The sequence below is a fragment of the Nothobranchius furzeri genome, chromosome 9 (genome assembly GCF_043380555.1).
Source record: "Nothobranchius furzeri strain GRZ-AD chromosome 9, NfurGRZ-RIMD1, whole genome shotgun sequence".
In the NCBI taxonomy this organism is placed as follows: domain Eukaryota; kingdom Metazoa; phylum Chordata; class Actinopteri; order Cyprinodontiformes; family Nothobranchiidae; genus Nothobranchius; species Nothobranchius furzeri.
In genome coordinates, this window is record NC_091749.1 from 63,123,270 (window position 1) to 63,140,218 (window position 16,949).

Sequence of the window (16,949 nt, forward strand, 5' to 3'; positions counted from 1 at the left end):
TTAGTCTGGTTCGAGGAACAGCCAGGAGGTTTTCAGATGTGGATCGGAGGTTCCGTGAAGTGGTGTGTGGGGATAAAAGCTCAGATAAATAGCTTGGAGCCTGGTTGTTAAGAGCTCTATAGGTCAGCAGTAAAACTTTAAACTGTATTCTATATTCTACCGGGAGCCAGTGGAGGGACTGTAAAACTGGAGTGATGTGAGCTCGTCTGCTGGATGTGGTTAGGAGTCTGGCTGCTGCATTTTGGATGGCTTGAAGGCGTGAGAGGGAGGTTTTGCTGAGACCAGTAAAAAGAGCGTTACAGTAGTCTAAGCGTGATGGCACAAAGGCATGGATGATTTTTTCCAGATCTGCAGTAGAAACCAGTTTACGGACTTTTGAAATGTTTCTCAGTTGGAAGAAACAAGAGCGGGAGATGGTTTTGACGTGTGAGTCTAAACTTAAAACCTGATCAAAAATAACTCCTAGGTTTCTAATGTTGGCCTTGGCTGATGGGCAAAAGGAGGCAATTTCCTGCTCGGTTTTTGGCTGAAGTTCCGGGGGTGCAGAGATCAGGGTCTCTGTCTTGTTGGCCTTGAGAACAAGAAAGTTGCTGGACAACCAGTTACTGATCTAGGTCAGGCAGAGTACAAGTGTGGCCAGCCTGTCCCAACTGGTGTGGCATGAAGGACATATAGAGCTGTATATCGTCAGCGTAGATGTGGTAGGAGATGTCTGGGAAAGATTGAATAATGCCAGCTAGAGGAAGAATATAGAATGCGAATAGTAGAGGCCTAGAACTGAACCTTGTGGAACCCCGCATGTTAGAAAGGCAGTGTCTGAAGAGAAGGTTTCTGACTTCACTGTGAACATTCTGTTTGTGAGATAGGAAGAGAGCCAGTCTAGAGCAGAACCTGAAATCCCAGTCAGGGCATTTAACCTGTTTAGTAGAACGTTGTGGTCTACAGTGTCAAAAGCTGCACTGAGGTCAAGCAGGACCATGACAAAGCAATTTCCCAGCATCAGCAGCCATCAGGTCATTATGCACCCTTACTAGAGCAGTCTCGGTGGAGTGCTGCTTCAGAAAGCCAGATTGGAAGGGGTCGGAGATCTTTGACTTGGAAAACCAGGATCTGAGTTGGGTTTCCACAACCTTCTCAAGTACTTTACTGATGAAAGGTAGTTTAGAAATGGGCCTAAAGTTACTGGTGGAGCTGGCGTCAAGGTTGGGTTTCTTTAAGAGAGGAGTCACTACTGCATTTTTAAAGTAAGATGGAACACAGCCTTGGCTCAGTGAGCTGTTGATCATAGTCAACAGAGATGGACTGATAGAGGCAAGGGACCCGACTGACAGAGGGAGGTAAGATGTCTGATGAGCATGATGAGAGCTTCATCTGACTGATTATTGAGGCTAAGTCATTTAGTGTAATTGGGGAGAAGGAGGTGAAAGACTCTGAGCACTGGGGGGCCTCCCCTCCTGGTGGTGGTGGGGGGGGGGGGGGGGGCTGGTGGAATGCTGGATCTCAGATTCAGCACCTTGTTGGCAAAAAAGTGGAGAAAGGTGTTACAATCATCAGCTGATGATAGCTGAGCCTGCTGCGGAGGAGAAGAAACAATGCTGGAGATGGTATCAAACAAAACCCTAGGATTATTCTTATTTTGACATATGAGGTTGCTGAAGAAAGAAGACCTGGCATTTTCTACAGCTTTGTTGTATGTCTCTAGAAGTTCTTTAAAATATTCGCGATGAACAACCAAACCTGTCCTCTTCCACCGTCGTTCCGCTTTTCTATAGGAGCGTCTAAGATCAAGAATCTGGTTGTTCAGCCAGGGAGAACTGGAGGCACTGGAACTGCGGCTGGTTTTGTAAGGGGCGACCTGATCTAGAATTTTGAGGCAGTGATCATTAAATGAGTTGGTAAGGAGCTCTACATCATCAGAGGAAGGGGGTACAAAGTCAAAGAGGGAGGAGAAATTTAAAATGGTAGAACTGTTGATAATACGTCTTTGCTTAGCAGAGACTGGTAAAAGAGATTCAGAATTTAAGTTGATATGAAAAGAAACTGACTTATGGTCACTGAACACAACATCATTTATCTGCAGTTTATCAACAAGAAGTCCGTAGGAAAAGACCAGATCCTGGGTGTGGCCTGCTCTGTGAGTGGGACCAGACACGTGTTGAGAGAAGTTAAAAGAGTTCATCATGTTTAGGAACTCCCTGATAGAGCTGTTAGATAGATCCTCAGCATGGATGTTGAAATCTCCAACAATGATTATCCTGTCTAGTTTAATAGTTGAAGATAGGAGATCCTGAAAGTCAGACAGGAAAGATGAAGTAGATCCAGGTGGGCGATAGACCAGAATTCCATAAACTGGTAGAGCTCGACCAATTTTAATCATGATCATCTCGAATGAGCTGTAGGAGTTTGAGGATATTATTTGGCACGAAAAGTGTTTCTTAAAGATAACAGCTGTTCCTCCACCGCGGCTTGTGGTCCGTGGAGAAGAGAAGAAAGAGCAGTCTTGAGGACAGAGCTCACGGAGAATGGTGACGTCATTTTCGCGCTGCCACGACTCAGAAATCCACAAAAAGTTACATTTTTCAGTGCAGAACAGATCGTTGAGGATGTGAGACTTGTTGGCGATGGAGCGCGCGTTAATTAACGTCATTTCGCAGAGAAATCTGGCGATGTGTGTACCGCTGGCTCCGTAATGGTGGTCGGCTGGCGGGCTAAGCTACGTAGCGACTCCAGGCTACGCCCGCAGGGGTTCTTTACCTTTAGGTAGCGTCCTGCATCAGGGGCACCATTTAGCAGCGAGATCAGCCCAACTCCGTTGAGTTTCTATTGGATCCGCCACAACACAGTCGCGGAGCAGCGATCGGCAAGAGCTTCGCCTCTCAGGATCTTTCGGAGCTGAACAAAGAAGCCAGCTCTCTTCCCCCGTTTCCTCTTCCATGGTCTCCGGGGCAGCGGCAGGCCCACAGGTAACAAAGGGCCGACACCTGGGTTAACGCCAGGTTCCAGAGTCGGTGGGAAAGCGGGTCCGGTATCGGAGTTCTGGAGGTTGATCATTGCGGACCTGATCGACAATAGTAAGTCTCGATCATATGTTAGCAGGGAATCCGCACCAGATAGAGAAAAAACAATAAAAAACAACAAATAACCAAAACAGATCAGGAGCCTTGCAGACGCACAGCCACTCATGGGCGCCATCTTGCCAGTTCCCCAGAATATTATATATATATATATATATATATATATATATATATATATATATATATATATATATATATATATATATATATATATATATATATATACATTAAAAGAAAAAAATACACTACTAACTAATACACAGATCTTAGCAGTTAGCCTAGCATAGCATGTGCATAGCATATTCCGTCATACTTGTCTTTGGCCTAAAGGCATCACAGAGCGATTGTCAGGATTATCCCAGGAAGAATAATTCAGCTGCTGTTGGAGACTAATCAAACATGACACTTTTTCCTAATACTAACTTCAATTGAAACAATTGACATTTTTCACTGATAATGTGTAATCATGCTTGATAGGAGAACTGTGATGCTAGCAAACTAAAATGATTTTGTTTTTTTTCCCTAAGAGGGCCCCAGTGTATATCAATATTTATTGGTATCAGGACTTAAGAATATATCTACATCTGACTTCCTGTCTGGCTCATGTAATTTCTTTAACTGCTTAAAAATCTTCATGCAACATCCAGAAAAAAATAAATGCCATGGGTAAATATTCGGGAGCTCCAGATCCGCACTGCCATCAGGTTAAATGCTCTGACTGGACTCAATGATTGTTGGTCTTTACAGAAGCTGTTGGGACTCTGGACCTCATCCATCCACACTCTGTGTAGACAAGGGGCTTTTATTCTGAAGAGCACGTTTTGGTTCTGCCGACAGCTCTTTGCGTTTCCTGCATCTCGGTTTTGCCTCTGCTCTAGTTTTTTTGCTTTCCAAAGAAATTCTCAGTGGAAGAGGTTAATCTGTGCCTTCTAATTAGTTTTGAAGGTTTAGACTGAGTAGCTTGAGCCGTTTGCCACATGCAAATGTCCACTGAGGCTTTTTGGTTGCTTAATTCACTATATTTTGTGTGAGACTGTAAGTTTGGGTTTATTTTTTGGCACAAATCTTATCCCATACTATATCAGTTTCAATTTACAGCTGAGCATTTTAATATGCTGTGTTTACAAGAGAAGAAGCAATTATCACCCTGTGTAATTACTGTTGTGATTTAGATCGCATCATCAACACAACAGTGCACACACACACACACACGCGCGCGCGCGCACACACACACACACACACACACACACACACTCACTGTCTCTCTGTCACCCTGTTTGTTAGATCAACATGTGTTTGGCGGGGGCTTTACTGTCTCACCCTTTTTATCTACCTTCTTTATGTCTTCCTTTTCTTTCTCCTGTTCTCTGCTGACCTTGTCCCGTCCCAACGCCTGCCTTCCTGCCTGCCTGCCTTCCAGAGGGTTCAGAAGGCTGCCAAAATCAAGAAAAAGGCGGTGTGTAATAAACAGAGCAAAAGGAAGAGCCTCTGGCCACTCCCTTCACTCTTACCTCTCCTTTTTTCTTGCATTTAAGCTCATCCGTGTGTCTTTGCCCATCTCTGTGTTGCACACTTCAAAATTGTTGCACATTGTTCAATTTTTTTTTGCATCAGGTCTCCATAATATGTTGAGTTTCATGTGTGCACCTCAGTGAATGTGGTGTTTTTTTGTTGCATAACATTTTAGAACACTGTAACCTGGGCAAAGCAGAATGACAGATGCATTAAAAACCTGCATTTTACGTTAAAAACTCCTGCAGATCCTTCTAACACCCTAGTGACATAAATTGATGTCCAACCATTAAGTAACAGAAGTCGTGTCAGCAGGATACTACTGTATGTGATTGCTGCTGACTGTTCCATATGCTGCCTCTATTTTTATACAGGATATATTGCTGTGAATCAGGGTGTAAAGCAACCTGAGGGAATGAGCTTTTGAAGTTATTTTGTGCAGAGAGATGTGTTTTTTTTATACACTCTGTTCCTATAAAAATTTAGGTGAAAAGTTCAACTGATCTCCCGAAAAGTTAAGGTTTTAAAGTGGTACATTTTTGTCAAGACTGGTTTATTATTGATGCTCTGGGCAGTTTAGGAGTGAAACACATTAGGAAATTAGAGTGCTAATGTAAATTTTAAAAATCAGAAAGCATAACAAGTTCTTTCAGTTTTGCATTGTTTGTAGCCATTATTAAGTAAAGCCAAGTGAGATTGTTTAGGTTTAGAAAAAAAAACAGCTACTTGTTCATCATTCTTTGAGTGCTTTTATTATTTTTAGCTGCTTTTTGGTGTGATGCTGCGTTAATAATTCACTGATATTGACTCACCTCCTCTCCAAGTCTATGGCTGTAGAACAACATCAAAAATCTGGCTGTTTTACTCCTTAAAGGACTGGGTAGCTTTCCTGCTTTGAAGTCATTCAAAAAGGAGTTAAGAGGTGTATTTATTTTAATCTGGACTTTTTCCCTTCTGTTTACATCAGTTACACTGTGTTCAACCCTAGTCCTCACGGGTCATTTATTTTCACACAAAACCTAAAGTAACTTTTGCCGCCATTTGAAAATAAGTGCTTTTGTGGCATCAAAGTGTGTCTTTAAAATTCACGGACTTCATATGTGAAATCCATGGCACATGTCAAATGCAATCAGAAATGTACTTTTATTGCTCCAAAGGCTCCCATTCATTTTGGGGGCCAGTAGAGGACTTAAGGACAGGAAGCAGATGGGCGTGACTTAGGCTCCCTGTATATGTAAGGGTGTTTCTCAATGCCAAGGAACCTCGCCGTGATGTCTTGGCCCCGCCCGGGTTGCCCAGGAGATACGTCATCAGGAGCCGCCAAGACGTGTTCCAATGTTCATGTTCTACCGAGGCGTGTGTTCTCCGTTTGTTAGCCGTTTAGCTAGCTGAGCAAAGATACACAGGAGGTGTCTTGTAGCCTGGCCTTGGTAAAAAATTACCCAGAATACATCACAGTATTTTCAAAAGGATGGCGGATCGGAAGCTGGGAACTACTTCGGGGCAAATTTCGAGTTTAAAAGTAAGTCAACTAATTTAAAATGTTTTTTTTTTTAGATCCAAACAAGTTATCTATGGTTGGTTAGTTGCTTAATAATTACAGCTTCAGTGGCTAGTGGGTAGGTAGTAACTCACTTATATTTTTTATTTTATTAACATATACACAATTTAAAAAGTAAATGGCTCGTTCTATATTTATATTGAAACTAATACGTATAAATTATAACGTTATCTCCCGTGTCACGTGACGTTACGAAACCGTCATGGAAGCCGCGGTCACGTGATGCAAGTCTGTTCCGTTTAACCATTTTCTTTGACCAAAGAAGGACAGTGTCCTCGCAAGGTCAGGCGCCTTGACATTGAGAAACACCCTTAGTCTGTGGTTTGAACACAATCACTCAGTTATTAGAACCCTATAAAACTCAGGTTGTAACAGCCCTAAAATTCACAGATATAAGCTACAACTGGAATTGAATACAGAAATTAGAAGAAAGCCTAAAATACTGAAATGGGTCCAAATGTGTAAAACATAATGTTTTGTTAAAGCCATACTTTGCAACTTTTTCATATTTTTAAATCATTTTCTTAAACCAGTACGTGCTAAAATTAGGGCTTAAATGAATCATCGAATGATACGATTAATTAAATTCTACAATTAATTATTTACTGGTTTGAAGCTTCGTTAAATGTGCACTCAACAGTCTGAACACATTTTACTGGCGCACTACGCGTTGATCTAGGTGCTGTGGAGGAAAATAGAGAAACCAGCAAAGACACAAACCATTGTAAATGGCAGAAACGGTCCAAAGTTTGGGCTCATGAGTTAAACGAGCAGAATCGCTAATGCTAAGCTAGAGCGTAGCAATCTCATGAGCAAGAGTGGTTCAGAAAAAACGTGATGGTTGTGAACAACTAAACGTTACAAGCGAAAGAAAGGTCCCCACCATCCAGTTTATGTGTGGATGTCTGCAGCGCTTTGGAGCAGAGCCGCTGCAGCTACTGGTTGTTCTGGTTGTTGCTACAAGTATGCTCGCTCCATCCATGCAAAAGTCTGTGGCAAGCCGTTGTAGCATCTAAATCACAAACGCTTTTACATTTAAATACAATTCAGACGAAATTATGTTGCCAACCATTACATAATAAAATAATATGTAAACATAATATATTCCACAATTAAATTGTTACCAGTAAAAATTAAATGTTATTAGCATTTCCAGTAGCTTACTACTGAACATGTTAATGAAATAAAGAAATTCTCCTGATTATGTGTGAATATATTTAGATAAGTTATTTGACTGGGATAAGGTTAATACAAACCTAAAATTAGGTAAAATTTTGTTCCATAAAATATTTAACTATGAATATCAGCTGTTAAAGGGGGAACAACACAACACCATTTAATATATATTATTGAGCCTTTTACAAATTTGCTGTTTGATTTTCATAATTTTGGCAGCAGACCACAGTCTCGTTTCACTTGAAATGTCGTCAAATAGAATACTTGATTAACCGATGGAGGATTCGATAGAATATTCAAATACAAAAATATCCGACGGCTGCTAAAATGACCCTTTACATCCGGGGTGTTTAATTCTGGTCCTGGAGGGCCGGTATCCAGCAGGTTTTAGTGGTTTCTCTGCTCCAACACACGTTTGATTAAGTGGTTGTATCACCTGTGCAGCAGCTCATCAGGCTCTGCAGAAGCCAGTTAATTATCTGGTATTTGAAGTCAGGTGTGTTGAAACTAAAATGTACTTCAAAGCCCTCCATGCTCGGAATTAAATACCCCTTTCTTACAGGGTTAATGAAATGTCACTCAGACCCCACCGCTCTCTGTGGCCAGAATGCCACATTTGCAACTTCAGAGTGCCGGTTCACCACCTGTTAGACTTCGAAAATATTTAGCTTACATACCTGGCATTGCAGTCTACTTCCAGCACATTTCCTGCATGTTTTAGATCATGAACACAGCTGATTTGTTTCATTTAGTGATGAATCACTCCTCTAGAAACTAAGGAAGGCTGAGGAGACAGCAGTTAGATTAAGGTGTTAAAAAGACAAATGCACAGCACGGAGATGAGTTTCACTTTTAATTTGACCAAAGATAATTAATAACGGACACTAGGAGGTGCTAAAAGCAGTCAAAAAGGCCAAGCATCCCTTCAAGAGAACAACAAAAAGAAACAAGTATACAACAAATGTCATATGCAAAAATGTTATTTTTACCAAATTGTGGATGAATACCTTTGTTACGTCATTTTGTCTTCTTTTCAGTAAAATGGTTTTCACCAGCTCAAGCAGAAAACACTTCCTCTGAGATTCGTTATGATTTCAAACGGTTGAGGACAAATACATTTTTGAAAAACCTTTTAGTTTTGGGGTAAATGTCATGAAAATCTAAAAAGCTGGCGAGAGAGTTTTGGAGAACTTCAACCAAACATGAAATCTGGCAACATTTGGAGAAAGACTCGGTTTTAATGGCTGAAACCAAACCTGCTTCAGTCCAGCATAGAACAAATTGATTTTCAATCCTTTTGCAATAAAAATCTCTGCAGAGCTTTATTTTATGTCCGCATGTCGGACCGGACTTCTAACTGATGTGAACATTATGGCCACGATCAATAATATAGACCCTCAAATGCATTAGCTGGGGGTTTATTTTGTTTCTACATCTAGACTGAAAACCCAAAGTTCTCCTCCTGAGCAATCTCAACATATTTCATCTAAATGAACATGGCAACTTTCAAAGCACGTTTCAGCAACACCTGTTCAAGCCGTCCTAGTTTCTGTGCATTTTTCTATAAAAAAAACATTTTAAAAGATTGTGACAGTTACAGGCCACAGGCTCTAATAAGCGCTTCTCTATTTTGACCCTAAGCTATGAAAACCCAGTGACGTGTAGTTTATTCCTGCATCACACTGGCCATCTTTTAAATACATTTTCTAAAAAATATATAATGAAACAAGAAAAAAAACATAATTTTATTAGTCTGCATGGCTTGCAGTAATTAGAGGGAAATGTGCGCCGGCTTGTTCTGCTCTCTCTAGTGTAACAGCCAGCTGGTGAGGGCTTAGTGTTAAGCTGCTTCTTGTTTCCACTCCAGATCACCATCTCCATGCCAGGACAGCTGATGTGAAAACGCCGCTGCCAAAACGCTTTCTGTTTCTGTCGCTTCCACATCACCTTTGCACTCATAAACTTGTCCATCTTGATGGGCATTTTCCCCAGCTGGAAACTAAACTGAGCATGCATGCCTTCTGCACAACACTGGCATTAAACAGTGTAAAGTCACATTTTGGTTTCATGGATGACCAACTTCCTGCGTTTGTTTGTTCCTCCAGAGTGCCGATGGAGATGCTCAGACTCTCACTGAGGTTGATCTGTTCATCTCTACCCAACGCATCAAAGTACTGAATGCAGACACACAAGTAAGAACTTCCTGCTTTTCCTTAAACTACACTGTGAGTTACACATCTGCAAGTCAGGGCAGTGAGGTTGGGTTGTAGGAAGCTGTGATCCCTGCAGCTTTAGCTCTAACGCCAACTGTTTCTTATGAAAATACAGCTTTATGTTTGTTCTAATGACATCACAGGAGAAAAGTTGACTTAGCAAAACTCCCAAAGTGTGCAAATATCCGTATGAGAATGTTTTTGAAATGTGAATCGGAAAATTTGATTCTCCCGATTTTCCACTCATGAAGAAACTTTATCTTCTGGCTTGTTACCTAAACATCAAACCACTGTGTCTTCCTGAGAGCTCTGCAGTCCTTTATATCCTGAACAGAGCTCCTAGCTGGCAGCAGAAGTAAAACGTTCGTATACGTGATAGATGATTCATTCGCAGAATTCCAGTCTTATCCGTGGTCTGGCTCTCTGCGTGTCAGAGTGTGAGATTTTGAGTGTGGGCAGCCGGCTGGCAGAAAATAACATGCTGCAATGCGGTGTCTGTCTTCCTCCTTTTTCCATCTGGTTGCCACTGGTCCTAGCACTTCTGCAAAAGCAATTCTGAGAGAAGAAAGTACCTATTCTGCAGTTAAAAGTTTTATTGAGTCTGCAGAAAGTGCTCCTGACCTGGATTCATTATAAGCACCAGTTCAAGCCTAGACAGGGAAAGCAACAGTAAATAGATTTGTGTAATGAAACCACCTCAGAGTTAAGGAAAGTAACCAAACTGGGATGAATTTCTGCATATTATCATTAAACGTGAACAAATAAAACCTAATTTGAAGTCCACATCTTCTCTAAATTGTGATTTCATCATTTTTAATGTCTTGTGTAACTACACGATTACACGGGGTTATTATTAGGCTGAGTGAACAAACACGATTATTCCGATCAAACATACGCAAAATGTCATGGACCTCGTCAGTTTCATCGGCCTGACACAAACTACTTACTGAGCTGTAATCTGTTGGAACAGCTGTATTGTATGAAGTCAAAAAGATTAGTTTTCTGCCAACAGTTGCTTTATCTCCTCTGACACGAGTTGATGACACACCTTAGGAAAAGCTGAACATGCTGTGGAGTGATTTGGATGAGAGAACATGTAAGGAGGATTACATCATATCAGTTGAAATCCTGTTGCTTTCACTGGGTTTGCCATGTTTTTGACTCTCAGTTATTCAGTTTATTATTGAACAATTTTTCGTTGCTATGCCAACAGGAAACGATGATGGACAATGCACTGCGCACCATCTCCTACATCGCCGACATCGGCAACATCGTGGTCCTGATGGCGAGGCGGCGGATGCCTCGGACCGCCTCGCAGGATTGTATTGAGACGACACCTGGTGCTCCCGAGGCTAAGAAGCAGTACAAGATGATATGCCATGTCTTTGAGTCTGAGGACGTAAGTGTGTTGGAGACAAACGGTTTTGATGGCAGCCACACAGGAAATAGTTGAATCATTTAAAATATTAAAATCGCGAGTAGAAACCAAATTTTTCTGTAAATTCCCTTCACTGTGGACGTTCCAGACATGTCTGTGTTCACCTGACAATAACCGATTAAAGCAAACCACTGATTCCCTCTGATCTAAAGTGGCTGGGCACTTTTGATTTCCCTAATTTTATTTATTTTCACCCCGCAGAGCAGCTGCTTGCCTTGTTGAAGCAGTTTCTCTAAAACTTGGCAGCAAGAACAATGTTGCACCAAGAAGCCAGCAGCTTGGTTTCTGTGCCAATTGGTAGAAAGACTGAACTCCAATCTGTCCCCTCTTCAGCTAATTCTGCTGCCAGAATTTTAATGCAACCATTCGGCCGCTCACCCATCAACTTATAAACTGTTTCTTTTGTGGCCTTACTGGCTGCAGCCAGTGTTTCCTGCTTTAGATTGCAGAACTAATTCACTGTGGGGGGTTTGGGGTTTTAATGTCCATAAATTCTCCAGCAGCTATAGAACTAAATCAACTGAGTTAGATAATAAAACTGGGATAATAGAGCTACTTAGAGAAGCTAAACTATGCTGTTTTTATTGAAAGGATTCTTTTGGTGCATCGTCACGATTATCAGGCTATGTTAGCTTTTGGGAATTTTTTTTATTAAAAGCAAAAACAAGCAGTTTTCCCACTTGTGTAGAAGAAGCTAAGGCTTGTGAAAGTAAAGAAGCTGGAAGCTTCCATCAAATGAGAACAAAACTAAAGAGAAATGTTTTTATGAGGTGTCTGAGTGTGCATGTGTGCGGGCTTACTTAAGTGTGTGTGTGTGTGTGTGTGTGTGTGTGTGTGTGTGTGTGTGTGTGTGCGTGCGTGCATGTGTGTGATGTGCTCGTGTGTGCATGTGTGCGGGCTTACTTAAGTGTGTGTGTGTGCTGTGTGTGTGTGTATGCTTTGTGCATGCATGTGTGTGATGTGCTTGTGTGCGTGTGCATGTGTGCAGGCTTACTTAAGTGTGTATGTGTGTGTGTGTGTGTGTGTGTGTGTGTGTGCTGTGCTTGTGTGTGCGTGTGTGTATGTTTTGTGCATGCATGTGTGTGATGTGCTTGTGTGTGCATGTGCATGTGTGCTTGTGTGTACATGGATGCTGTGCTCGTGTGTGTGTGTGTGTGTGTTTTGTGCTTGCATGTTTGTTTGTTCATTCATCTATATACAGTATGTGTGCTTGCACATGTGTGTGTGTGTGTGTGTGTGCGCGCGCGCTGCATGCATGTGTGTATGCGTGTTTGCTTGCATGTGTGCATACCGTAAATCCTCTAATACAGGCCCGGGCCTCTATTTGACTCAAGCTCATCAAGCTCCAGGCCTTTATTGGAAGGAGGGCCAGTATTAGAGGCAGGCCTCTATTTCCATTTGAGCAAAATGAACTAATGTTCATTGGAGTTTTTGACAATTAAAATTGCGCCCACATTTTCAAAGTTAAACACATTTCTTTTAACAACAGTAGTTTCTGCTTCAGCCATCTCCCCCCTCCCCCTGCTTTAGCCCTCTCCCCCCTCCCCCTGCTTTAGCCCTCTCCCCCCTCCCCCTGCGCAGCGGCCGCAAACTCACTGATGCGCCTGCAGCCTCTCGGAGTTCCTGCTGCTCTAAACATTAAAATAATTATTTCATTTTCTGTTCCTCACTTCTGATGACCTTCAATGGTGTCTGTTTGTTGCAACAGCAGGTACAAAAACTAACTTGTTTTTATTTTGACTATTTTTCTGTCCTGCCTGTTTATTATCTTCCTGCATCTCCTCTCAATCCTAAAGAAAAACTGCTACCTGGGTTCATATATATTCACCTCATGAGTTACCTTTGAACTGCAGTTCTAAAAGATCTACCGACCGCAAAAACAGCGGAGTGCTCGCTGTTTGTCGGCCGTATCAGTGATCAGTGCGTCGGAGGACAAGGTGATGCGCGCAGCGCCCCGCTCCACAGCATGCAGCAAACGCATCAGGCGCAAATAAAAGACAGAAAACATTAAAGGAAATGAACTGACATGAACGATCGCGTGTTAAATTAGTTTTTGAGGTGGCGACACCTGATTGTTACTGTGGCCGTGCTCAGGAGGCAGATCTACCGACCGCGAAAACAGCGGAGCGCTCCCTGCTTGCCGGCCGCATCAGGGACAAGTTGATGCGCCCCGCTCCACAGCAGCGATACACATCAGGCGCAAATAAAAGACAGAAAACATTAAAGGAAATGAACCGACATGAACGATCGCGTGTCAGTGCCTACGGTCTGGCACAGCGCGTTGCCCCCCCCCCCCCCCCCCCCCCCCCCCCACCCCCTGAGCGCAGGAGCTTGTCACCTGCTGACAGCAGGCTGCTGTCTTTTCCGAGGGCTGCATCTTGCCGGTCATTATCACGTGACAGCGAATAGTCGACGACAGGCATAAAAAGTCACTATAGTGAAGTTGACTAGTTCATACACCCCCTACTGCTGCTCTCCAGAGTGTTCTGCAGCATAATCAGCACGTTCTCTTTGAACTTGATAGTGTAATGACCTGGCTGGGGTTGTAAGCCAGGTGCATTCTGGGTATTGTGTCATATGTGTTTCCTATCATTCTGCTAGTTCCTATGTGCTGATTTGCGTGTTGTGTGAGTGTTATGTAAGCCACAGGGAAGGTGATGTGTGTTCTGTGGAGCGGGTTGAATTAGCATGGTTAACTGACACCGTGACTCTGTGTGGTAGGAGCGTGATAGAGGATCGTGTCTGTAGCGTTACAAAGCGTTGAAGAAAAAGCTTAATAAAGGTCTGCGTGAACGTCTACTGCCTCCTGCTGGTTGATTTGGGGACTATAACCCTGCCACCGGGACGCTCATACTTGCTTGTTACTACGTTCCACCCGGCCACAATAAGAGACCGGCCATTATTTACCTAAACTAACTCTGACACCGGCCACAATTGGAGACCCGGCCTTTAATTGAATACCGGCCTGTATTAGAGGATTTACGGTATGTGTGTACCTGTGTGTGTGTGTGTGTGTGTGTGTGTGTGTGTGTGTGTGTGTGTGTGTGTGTGTGTGTGTGCATGCATGTGTGTGATGTGCTCGTGTGTGCATGTGTGCGGGCTTACTTAAGTGTGTGTGTGTGCTGTGTGCGTGAGTGTATGCTTTGTGCATGCATGTGTGTGATGTGCTTGTGTGCGTGTGCATGTGTGCAGGCTTACTTAAGTGTGTATGTGTGTGTGTGTGTGTGTGCTGTGCTTGTGTGTGCGTGTGTGTATGTTTTGTGCATGCATGTGTGTGATGTGCTTGTGTGTGCATGTGCATGTGTGCTTGTGTGTACATGGATGCTGTGCTCGTGTGTGTGTGTGTGTGTGTTTTGTGCTTGCATGTTTGTTTGTTCATTCATCTATATACAGTATGTGTGCTTGCACATGTGTGTGTGTGTGTGTGTGTGTGTGTGTGCGCGCGCGCGCGCTGCATGCATGTGTGCATATGTGTGTACTTGTGTGTGTGTGTGTGTGTGTGTGTGTGTGTGTGTGTGTGTGTGTGTGTGTGTGTGTGTGTGTGTGTGTGTGTGTTGTTTTAGAATAATATCATAGAAGGTTTGAAAGATTTCAATGAAACATCTGGAAAAAAATCCCATGACGTTCGTCTAAAGCTTCATCAGATAAATGTTGACAGCTTTGTCATTTTTCGTAGATATGAAGCCAAAATTTGTTGAGATTGATGCAAAACACACATGCTGAGTTCTAATACATCTTGCATGATTTAGCAGCATTGTGTCAAACTGAGCATCACGTTGTTTTTACGATTTCACCAAAAAGCTACAACTCCCATCAATTCTCACCAGCAGATAGTTGAAAATGCTTGTGTGAAAAAGCAGAGGGTGAATTATTGTTTTGTTTTGCTGTACATGATTCCGTCTTTATTTGTACTTTTGTATTAATTAGATTGTTTGAATGTTGCCTTCATCAACACTGACTAAATTGAAAAAGCATTAAAAAGTACAAATCTGTTTGTTTTCTGCCTTAATAAATTATTTTTGAATGATTGTTTTATTGTTTAATTCTCAATCAAGTAAAACTCATGATTCAGACAAACCCACAAATAATAAAAATTGATTGTTTCACATGATGTGCTCAGGCCCAGCTCATCGCCCAGTCCATTGGTCAGGCGTTCAGCGTGGCCTACCAGGAATTCCTGAGAGCCAACGGGATCAACCCAGAGGACCTGAGTCAGAAGGAGTACAGTGACATCATCAACACACAGGAAATGTACAACGATGACCTCATTCACTTCTCCAACTCAGAAAACTGCAAGGAGGTTGGCTTTTTTATTAAGCACACCATGTTTTTTCTGCAGATGATTATCTGAGTGCAGGAAATAAAAAACGAGACTTTTACGAACTGCAGCAGAAATCCCACTCGTGCTTCAGGGCAGTTAGAGAAGCCTGCTGCTGTTAACTGGGCTCTCAGAGGTGAAGAAGCTGTGGAGAAAAACTTCTGCTGCACTATCATCATCACATAAATGCTACTATGGAGGCAACAAGGGACATTTTTCATCATAGATAATCGGGGATTTCTTGAAGTGCTAAAACTCTCCTTAACTGTGTTTGGTCTCCCAGAGCGTCACATGAAGCTTCGCAGCTTAAAGCCAAAAGAAATGGAGAAGGAACGAATAAAAAACACTGAATAAAATAACTTTTTAATTATTAGCTGCTACCTGCATGCAGGCAAACTGATGACTGGAAGGCGTCAGCGAGAATATTAGATCATGTTGTTCATGAAAGCGAAAGACAAAGTGGTTTTTACCTTTTGAGACAGTCAAGAATGAAATAAGCTACCTGCTAATGAATGTTTAACGTCACGAAGGTCCTCTAATTTGTGACAAAGGTCACATTTTCCCAGCTAGGTCAAGCTGGGTCGACTGTAACTTTGCCTCACAGATTAACCATGCAAGGAGCCATGATGGCTGCTGAATATCATCTTTATCTGCTGCTGTTCTGTCCCAGATTGAAGGACACTTCAAGACCACAATAATAATTTTAATAAACTCTTTGACTTTATTACGGTTTATTATAATCATCATAATTAATCTCTTGGTTCAGTAAATATATTTTAATTACTGAAATGAATTATTATGCTTTGGGTATAATAATGATTATTGTGATAATCGGTTATGTGTGTTCAGTAAACCAGAAGGTCATCTCGCACGTAAGCAGCCTCATTCAGAGGGTATCCAGGGTAAAAGAAAACTGCCATCACATGTCTTTGACTCATGACCAAAGCTTTCTTGCTCTGAGAGTGGGTGTGTTGTGAGGGGTTTGTTAAAACTAAATTTCCAGCAGCAAAAGTTCAGTTCGTGAACCAACCACCACCCTGAGGATAAGGGAACGGCCGCCCTGAACCTCCACCTGCTGTTCGGTCACGCCGAGAGAATAGCTTCGAATAAACGCCCTGTAACCAGCTGACGCAAAACTCCTTCAGAGTTATTGATTTTTAAGTAAGACGCAAAACTCCTTCAGAGTTAAGCCAGACGCTCGACTGTGTACCCTGCGACATCTTCGGACCAGAGAGTCGGTTCCACTCGAGTCTCCTCTACCAGACCGAGTACCCGGAGGTTGACAACATCCTCCCTTGACCTCCGGATCCGCACGAAGGGTCGTCTGAATGGGTGAGGTAGCACACCGATTGTGTTTGATGCTGTTCTTCTAAGAAACGACTCAGTTAGCTGCAAAACCATCATTCCAACCCAGAACGAGTTCCTCTCTCTGACAGAAACCTTCTGAGAATCCATTCACGCATCCAAGCTCTCATTTCATTTTAGCTTTCCATCCAGACACAGGTAAAGCTTTTGATACCAAGTTTAATATCAAAGCTGGTAAATTGTCATCCATGAATTGTCATTTTTAATTGTCATTTAAACTGCCGTTTCAAATCGTCAAGTTTTAAATTGTTAGTAATAAATTCTTCATGTTTAAACTCTGCCTCATCTTTGA

At 42.3% G+C, this 16,949-nt stretch overlaps 1 protein-coding gene across 4 annotated transcripts in view; it reads left to right on the plus strand.

Annotated features, from left to right (window-relative positions):
- The window catches only part of apba2b (amyloid beta (A4) precursor protein-binding, family A, member 2b), a 102,671-nt gene that overhangs the window by 78,059 nt on the left and 7,663 nt on the right, over nt 1–16,949 (plus strand). For 3 of the 4 annotated variants that reach the window (XM_015953140.3, XM_015953141.3, XM_015953144.3), the window contains exons 7-10: nt 4,495–4,530; nt 9,429–9,515; nt 10,750–10,935; nt 15,095–15,274. In XM_015953140.3, coding sequence (XP_015808626.1) covers nt 4,495–4,530; nt 9,429–9,515; nt 10,750–10,935; nt 15,095–15,274 — 489 coding nt within the window. The remainder of the gene's footprint in view (nt 1–4,494; nt 4,531–9,428; nt 9,516–10,749; nt 10,936–15,094; nt 15,275–16,949) is intronic. The other variant, XM_015953145.3, reaches the window with a different exon arrangement.